This window comes from Elephantulus edwardii, unplaced genomic scaffold (assembly GCF_000299155.1).
Source record: "Elephantulus edwardii isolate Elephantulus edwardi_28Jun2011 unplaced genomic scaffold, EleEdw1.0 scaffold00443, whole genome shotgun sequence".
In the NCBI taxonomy this organism is placed as follows: domain Eukaryota; kingdom Metazoa; phylum Chordata; class Mammalia; order Macroscelidea; family Macroscelididae; genus Elephantulus; species Elephantulus edwardii.
This window is the reverse complement of record NW_006400193.1, coordinates 398,231-407,334: the sequence shown is the minus strand read 5'-3', so window position 1 is coordinate 407,334 and position 9,104 is coordinate 398,231. Positions and strand designations below refer to the sequence as shown.

General features: G+C 39.9%; 1 protein-coding gene across 1 annotated transcript in view; it reads left to right on the top strand.

Moving 5' to 3' along the window:
* RAF1 (v-raf-1 murine leukemia viral oncogene homolog 1) overlaps window positions 1-8,966 on the top strand; it is a 59,571-nt gene extending 50,605 nt beyond the window's left edge. The window contains exons 10-16 of the mRNA XM_006902730.1: window positions 676-760; window positions 1,413-1,589; window positions 6,310-6,356; window positions 7,810-7,928; window positions 8,262-8,393; window positions 8,524-8,658; window positions 8,823-8,966. Coding sequence (XP_006902792.1) covers window positions 676-760; window positions 1,413-1,589; window positions 6,310-6,356; window positions 7,810-7,928; window positions 8,262-8,393; window positions 8,524-8,658; window positions 8,823-8,966 — 839 coding nt within the window. The remainder of the gene's footprint in view (window positions 1-675; window positions 761-1,412; window positions 1,590-6,309; window positions 6,357-7,809; window positions 7,929-8,261; window positions 8,394-8,523; window positions 8,659-8,822) is intronic.
* Window positions 8,967-9,104: the final 138 nt, after the last annotated feature.

The following is a 9,104-nucleotide window of genomic DNA, read 5'->3' as shown; positions in this document are numbered from 1 at the left end:
AGTCTTAGAAGGTCCCATTCATCTATGTTATCTTCTCCTGGTTGTAGCTTTTCCAGGATACTGGGAAGACTGTTTATGTTGTGGATTAGGACTTCTGGTGTTGTTCCTAGCTTTTCTGTAATGAATTTTATAGTCCTTGGTTTTAGTTAATTTTTAATCAGGACTTTGAAACGTTAAGAATCATCTGAGAATCTTGTTAAAATGTAGAATGCTAGTTCACAGTGTCTGGAATGAAAATTCTTAGGGAATCGAACTGGAAAAAAAATTGATCTGAAGCCCTTTTTTTTTTTTTAAAGCCCTCATTTTTAATACTAATCTTTGAGTTCGTACAAGGGCTTATCTTGCATCTCATGAACTATGGATATTTGCTTCCTCTCAGACTAGGACTTTTGACTCCACCACACCTGGTTTCACCTCAAAGGATGTCTGAGTTGTTAGGAAGTTATTTAAAGCAATCCTGGTGACTGCCTATGGTGTGGTATTTAAGGAGAGCGGATAACTGTTTAACTTTTTTTAGCGAGTTGAATTATTTTCAATTTGCAGATTTGTTTCATCTGTGTGAGTGTATGATTTTTTTTAAACAAGTTGTTTACTGTATATTCTCTAAGCTAGGATATTTGAAAAATAACACAGTAGTCATTCAACCAGTTTCCCTAACTACAAACTTATTTGCAGGAGATGTTGCAGTCAAGATCCTCAAGGTTGTTGACCCAACACCAGAGCAGTTCCAGGCCTTTAGGAATGAAGTGGCTGTCCTGCGGTGAGTAGAAAGCTGGTCTCTCCAGCTCCTGCAGTGGGAGGATGGGGAGAGTAATACAGGGTGCCATCACAGCTAGGACTGCCAGATAGTTTTAAGTTCATTGTGGCTTTCTTGTTTTGAAAGCTCCTCCTGTAGGAGTGATTCAGTTCCCTTTGTGTGGCAGTCAGATCTTTAGCTGAGCTTCTTTTCATGAGAACACCCTCATCCATTAATTTCACTGAGTACAGTCAATAGTCTAGGTTTTGAAGTAGGGAGAAATAGGTTCTACTGCACATTTATTTCCAAGATTCCTTTTGATAGATCTGCTGCCTTAGTCTGGACTTAAGTTACCTTTAGCTCTCAAATCTTTGAGTTACTGTTTAGAGACTTAAAAGAATGAATCAAATAGTGATGGAGGGGTCCTGGGAACCCTACTGGAAGAGAGTCATGACTATATACTGATTAGGGTCTCTCGCTTTCGTAAACAAGACCAGCTAGCATCAAGTTGGATTAGTGCTGGCTATCAACTTTCTCAGATGTCTTGTTTGCTTTGCTACTCCCTCAGTTTGTGAGTGTAGTGGTCGCATCCGGAACATAAAAATTTTAGTGTCATTGGAGTGCAGTTCTGAGGCACTTAAAATTTCAGAGCCTTTTTTCTCCCCTCCATCTCCAGCAAAACACGGCATGTGAACATCTTGCTCTTCATGGGGTACATGACAAAGGACAACTTGGCAATTGTGACCCAGTGGTGTGAAGGCAGTAGTCTTTACAAACACCTGCATGTCCAGGAGACCAAGTTTCAGATGTTCCAGTTGATTGACATTGCCCGGCAGACGGCTCAGGGAATGGAGTGAGTAGAAGACCTGATGAAGGCTCCTGTGCCTGAACACTGACTTGCCCCTAGATCAGAACAGGTATTTTTGCTACATTAAAAATGAGCCTCTTAGTTGGATTGGAGGAGACCATTTAGTAAGAATGAGGTACTCTGGTTCCTTTCTCAAATGAAGGTGGTGTTTTTGGGGCTCTGATTCCATTTTCAGCTGCTGCTTGAAAGCTTCAACCAGAGAAGCGCGTGACAGTAGGTGATCCAGCTTGAGCATTCACAGCAGTGCTCTCTTCAGGGCACGCCCATAACAGTTTTGTTTGGCCCATGAGAAAGTTTGATCACATGTTATTTTTAGGTCATTTGTTTACCTTTTAAAGACTGCTTAGAAGTCATCCTTAGCTCCTCCATTAACTACTACGTTCTGTGTTTCTGTGATAGCATAACATTGAATACAAAATGAGGAAGTAGATTGCTTTCTTGATAACCAACAATGGTGTTTCCAAAATTACCCTAGTACCTTTTTTAATATGAGAAGCAGGAGCTCCCCAGTTGTGTTGAAAAAAATTTCCTAAAATTCAGATGGCATTTGAATTTACACACGCATAAGAAAACTAGTCAGAATCACTTTTTTCTGTTGAGATTTCATTCATATGCCATAAAATTCATCCTCTCAAAATACTTAAGTGGGGTTTTTAGTTTGTGTTTGTTACTTGTTTTTTAGTAAAGTCACAGAATTGGACAGTTATAAAATTTAATTATTAAACTAATTAGATTAGCAAACATTGCTCTACTAAAGTGGTGGAGTTACAAAATAAAAAGGGAAGAACTCGTTCAGCATTTCTCAAGCTAAAAGAACCTAAAAAACAAATTCAAACCTCAAGTCGCAATACTGAACAACACTATGGGCAAAATCTTGAATGATTCAGGAAACATCAAAAGAAGATGGTAGGAATACACAGAGTTGCTGTACCAACAAAAAAAAATTGGCTGACACAGACCATTTCAGAAAATAGTATATGATGAAGAACCAATGAGCATGATGAATGTATGAATAAATTCAAACTGCATTGACAGCAGTGGCAAAAAAATAAGGACCCAGGAACATATGAAACACCAGTTCATAGGTTTTAACAAACAGATGCAGCCCTGGATGTACTCACTAGGCTATGCCAACTGTCTGAACTAGATCCAGATTTGTTCCCATTCCCAAAAAAGGTGATCCAACAGAATTTGAAAATTACAGAACAGTATCTTTAATATCACATGCAAGTTAAGTCTTGCTGAAGGTTATTCTGAAACAGCTGGAAGAGTATATCAACAGAGAACTACTAGAAATTAAAATTGTAATTAGAAGAGACTGTGGTATAAGGGCTGATATCAGAGGATGTTGGCAGAAAATTTTGAATATGAAATTACAGATTATGAATAGCATAAAGAAGGATAGGAATCCCAGAACAAACACTTAACTATGTTCATGCAAAAACCTATACCTAGACGAAGAAGCTCTTGTCCAAACAGAGCATGTGTACACTGCATGGTTTAAAATAAAGAAAGCTGTGTCTCAGGACTATATTCTTTTTCCACACTAATCAATCATTTAAGAAGAATGTGGCATCACTATTAGAGAAAGTCTTTAACAGTGTGCATTATGCAGACAACACAACCTTGCTTGCTGAAAGTGAGGAAGACTTAAAACTCTTTGTTGCTGAAAATCATAGACTACACTCTTCAATATGGGTTACATCTCAACATCCTGAAAAAGAAAGTCTTTAACACTGGCCCAGTAGGCAACATCATGATAGATGGAGAAAAGATTCAAATTGTCAGCTATTTCATATTTGGATCCACAGTCAACACCCTTGTTACCAATAGTCAAGAAATTTAGAGGTTGCATCAGGAAAATCTTCTGTCAAGGAGCTTTCCAAAGTGCTAAAAGGCAAGAATGTCAGTTTATAGGCTGAAGTCCACCAGGTGCAAGTCACCATCTTTTCATTTACTTGCCACACATCTGAAAGTTTGACAATGACTAAAGATGACAGAAGAATCAATGTCTTTGAGTTGTGGAGTTGAAGAAGAGTACTGAATATTCTATGAACTTCCAGAAGACTTGGAAAAAGTGCAGCCAGGGTGCTCTTTAGAAGCAAAGATGGTGAAGCTTCGTCTGACATACTTTGGGCATCGTTATAAGGAGGCAATCTGTGGGAAGGACATGCTTTAAAAGGTGGAAGGTCAGTGAAGGAGATGGTTTGACACAGTGACTGTAATAAGGGACTCAAGTATATGAAAGATGAAGATGATACCAGGAATAAGGCAGAGTTTAGATCTCTTGTTCACCAGGTCCCAATGAGTCATTGTCAACTTGATTGCATCTGACATTCTACTTTTTAAAAGAGCCATGGTTTTGTAATGTGTTATGTATTGGCCTGCTAACAAGTCAGTAGTTTGAATCCACCAGCCACTCTACAGGAGAAAGGTGAGGCAAAATGCTTCTGTTTACAACCTCAGAAAACTGATGTAGAGTTGACATAAATCAGAATCAGTATCATAGGAGTGGGTTTTGATTTGGTAATCCACTGCAGCTTTCTAGTGTTGACTATGCATTGTCTATAACAAAGTCATACACTGTGTGGCCTTTTGTAACTGACTGCTTGTACTTAGTATGTTGGAGCACTGATCAGTATTTTATTCCTTTCCTTGTCTGAATACTGCCGCATTATATGAATAGAAGGGAGCTCTGGTGGCTTAGTGGTAAGGAACTGCGCTGCCAACAGGTACGTGTTTCGAATCCACCAGCTGCTCTACAGGAGAAAAGTGAGCAGTCCTCCCATGCGAACTGCCTCTGAAAAACCTGCTGGAGGGTCAGCCATGAGTTAGTTCTGCCTCAATGGTCTATAACATTTTGGTAATTCAGTCATTGGAAACAAGGCCCTCCTGTGGCTTTGCATCTCTCTGTGTACACATTTTTTTAAGAAATTGTCTTTTCAGTGCAAGTTTACAGGGAAAATTGGGTTCTCATTGCTACACAAACTGGGAACTCTGATGGCTTAGTGATCTGCAGTACAAATATGGGCAGTCACCTCCTATGTGATTTACTGCCTCTGAAAACCTCGATGGTCAGCTATGGGTCAGTTCCAGCTCAACTTTACACACTACTGTCACCTTCACAAATTGGAGACATTTGTTACATTTTAACAGTACCGTTAGTTTGCTTCTGGATGTTTTGCTTCCAATAATCTGATTTCCCTCTTGCCTTATACTTTTCTTCTTTAATTGTTGACTGTTTAGTCTGAAATAGGTCATTTTTAACAAGGTATACAATACTCACTTTATTCTTCAGTATATAAAATATATTACTTACTAGGGAGCTCTGATGGCAGCTTTCTCAGCTGGAGAAAGATGAGCTATCTCCTGTGCAGTTTCAACCTTAACCCACTAGAGGGTCCACTATGAGTCAGTTCCAACTCATCAGCAATGAATATTTAGCTAATGTTGTTGCTGTGATGTACCCCTAAGTTGCAAACCAACTCATAGCTGACCCTCCAGTGAGTTTTCAGAGGCTTTCTCACAGGAGATTGCCCAGCTTTTTCCTACAGCTGGTGGATTTGAACCATGGGTCTTGAGTTTGCAGCACAGGTCCTTACCACTCAGCCACCAGAACTCCCTATTTAGCTAATGGGTAAGTAGTATACTGTTAATTAGCCAACAGACAACATCAGGGAAAATACTTCAGTTCAAGTTTTATGGGGTAGTTTCATGGTAGTAGTCTCTGTGAGTCCTCTAAGTCTCAAATGTTCCGGTTAAATCCAGGCTTTTTAAGAATTAAGAGTTCTGCTCCACACTTTTCTCCCATTTTTATCAAGGTCCATGGTCATAACTGCACTGCTGTCCCAAAGACAGGCCGTTAAATCCACCAGCTGCAATGTGGAAGGAAGACGGGTAATCCCCTGTGCGATTTTTCTTTTTTTAAATTTTATTATTTTGTGTGTGTGTGTGTACCATCAAATTGGATCTGACTGGTACAAGGTGAGACTGCCCCTTCTTCTCCAGCTGAGCATCTGGTGGATTCAAACCATATGCCTCTGGGATTGCAGTGCAGTTTCTCCACCAGAGCTCCCCTTCCCGTGTGCGATTTACAGCCTCTGAAAACCTGCTGAAGGGTCAGTTATGAGGTGGATCCAGTTAGCCAGCACATAATGACGTCTATTGTGGCACCACTCAGGCATTAGTGATAGCTGGGACCATCTAGTTTTTCTAGTCTCAAGCTGTGATTAATGTAGACTGTTAGTTCTGCAGCTTAATTTCTTCTCTCAATCTTTGGTGTTTTTCTTTCACTTATCTTCCAAATGAGATAAGAACAATAGTTCTATCTTAGTTGGCTGCTCACAGCTTTTAAGACCCTAGATGCTACTTATAAATAAAGTGGATGTTGAACAATTTTGTGAACTGTATTAATGTCACTTGACTAAGTTGTACCATTAGACTGTGGTCCTAAATTGTCAAACCTGGAAAACCAATACTGGAAAATGTTCAGTTTTAAGAAGTATCCATCCTGTGTCCCCGTGTGCTTTATATGTATATGAACTTGCCTGCAAGAGAACATACACGTACATATGTAAGCACATTGTTTTGGATAGTGGTTTCAAAGTTCTAGATTTTCTAGTATTTTGTATCTTTATTTGTGATAGTTGGAAACTGCTTATCAGTGTCTCTAAGCTGTTCTAATAGATTTATTTTCCTTTCACAGCTATTTGCATGCAAAGAATATCATCCATAGAGACATGAAATCCAACAGTATCCTTTGGCTTTTAGTTCATTATTCAGATTTTAATTTAGGTAAACAGAAAGGTCTTCTCACTAGTGATCCTTAATGCTGCTATAGGAGGTCTTTTTAGGGAAAAGGAGAAATTAGGAAGAAATAAAATCGGAAATTAAGTTTTTCAAACAGAGGTACAATTTGAGATTGGTGTGTTTTAGCAGTTCTCACCTAACTATGATGAATGAAGGCAGGCCACCTTCCTATCCTAAAAAAAGCCAGGGAAAGGACTCTAAAGATTTTCCACAAAAATTGAAAGATCTCATGCTAGTAATAGTAGCAAGGGTAAGACCTTCAACAAGATGGACTGACACAGTGACTCTAATAATGGGCTGAAGGATGTAGTAATCAAGGTCCAGATCTGTTACTACAGTTGCTCAGAGTCAGTGGGACGTATCATCATTACTTAAGTTTAAAATAGGCCTAGTATTAGTACTCCTGCCTTTGGCTTGAATTCTTTTTAGTTCATTTTTCTTTCTAATTTATGGACAATGTGTGTTTATCTGGGCAGAAAGTAGCTGTTAACCAAATGTTGGAAGTATTTCAAAATTATTTAAAATTGTGTTTCCTAGTAAGTGGCTTCTTAAAAGGTCACTGCTACAAAAAGTTCTAAATGTTATCAAGCATAAACTTTGCATTTTCTTAAATCTGCCTCCTTTCCTTTTGGAAGGAGTGGAATGTTGCAGCCATACTTGGCTTCTTAGCTCACAGGAGGAAAGTGTGTTGGGTTAAACTGGATATAGCCTGATACAGAATACTTCTCAGTGGTGGGTTTTGGGGGAACAGACAAGACTTTTGAGATGTTAATTACAAGGGATCAGTAAATCTCAAGTCTGCCTTAAAAAAACAACCTGGCATTCCCCAGATACAAGATAACTTCTTCTGATATACCGAGTGGTTCCTATTCACACAAAATTTTTTACAAAAACATTCATAAGCATGTTCTACTCAGTGCTAATAAGGAGATTTGCCATTTTGTATCATTTGAGTTTCATTAAGTTCTCTGAAAACAGAATGTAGGGCATACTGGAATCTTAACAACCAGTGGCTCAAGCCAGGACCTCTGAGGAATGGACACCTGGTGGCAGCTTGTGCTCTTCAGAGTCTTGGGCATTATTACAGGTGGCCTTACAAGGCCAGGGTGTCAGCATCTAGAGGTGTACATGCAGAAAAAAAAAGAGAGGAAGGGGTAACTTCAGTTTGTTTCTGGTTTGTGTCATGTAATCCAGCACACAGAATGGTCCTGTGTACCTCATGGAAGAAGGGGAATTTCAGAAGCACTTCACATTTTCAGCAACTTTTGCAAATCCAGTGTAGAAAATACTGGACAGATGGGAGGTATAGTAAGATTATTATGCCAAAAAGAATTTAGAGTTTTTCAAAGTAAACTTGACCATTGTTTTGAAACTATAGTCCTTAACGAGCATTGAGATATCTTTCTCCATGAAGGCCTAACTGTGAAAATTGGAGACTTTGGTTTGGCAACAGTAAAGTCACGATGGAGTGGTTCTCAGCAGGTTGAACAGCCCACTGGCTCAGTCTTGTGGATGGTGAGGAACCTAGGCTCTGGCTGGCTATCTTCTGGTAAAGGGTGAAAAGAATGTCCTGAAGAATATAGTATGATATATGATATCAAGCTAGAAATCATTTCCCATGTATGCAGACCACCACAGGTTCCCTGCATCAGACAACCCAGGGAACACTGTGGATTTTCTAGAAGGAAATGAAGGGGTTAATAAGTGGATAGGAAAGGGCAGGATCCCTTCGGTCAGTGCCCTTTAGTGAACAACTAACTAATAGGGTTGAGGACTAATTAATGGAAGGAAAAGTGGTCCTTGGATGGCTGAGGGATCCAGAGGGTAATTATCATTTGCCCCTTTTAGGCCCCAGAGGTTATAAGAATGCAGGACAATAACCCATTCAGCTTCCAGTCAGACGTCTACTCCTATGGCATTGTATTGTATGAGCTGATGACGGGGGAGCTTCCATATTCTCACATCAACAACCGGGATCAGGTAGGTATATGCTGACCAGTATTTTTGGGAGTAGGGCAGTAACTCATCGAGGGAATGAGCCTTTTGCCAACTTAAGAAGCAAGAGGGTTGGAATTTGTTACTTTTACTGGTCACTTTTTTACTTCCTTAGATCATCTTCATGGTTGGTCGAGGGTATGCCTCCCCAGATCTTAGTAAGCTATATAAGAATTGCCCCAAAGCGATGAAGAGGCTGGTAGCTGACTGTGTGAAGAAAGTTAAGGAAGAAAGGCCTCTTTTCCCCCAGGTAAGAAAGATTGAAAAGAGTTCTCAATTATAGAAGTAAACTGGTTGTGTGTATATGTTGGCTTTCTAGGAGGAGGAATAGAAAAAAGGTCTTTGAACCTAATTAAAAACTGCTGTTGACACACTAATCTCACCTAATCAAACCACCTTATGGCACTGTTTCAGATCTTGTCTTCCATTGAGCTCCTCCAGCACTCTCTACCAAAAATCAACCGGAGTGCTTCTGAGCCATCCTTGCACCGGGCTGCCCACACTGAAGACATCAATGCCTGCACAATGACCACATCCCCCAGACTGCCTGTCTTCTAGTTGGACTTACCTCTTGCACACAGGCCACCAAGGCATGAATGGAAGTCAGTAGGCACCACTTTTCTGCTCCCTGTTTATGGGACAGAACCCAGAGAAACTGCTGCTAAGGACTACCTGAACAACTCACAGGGCTTTAAC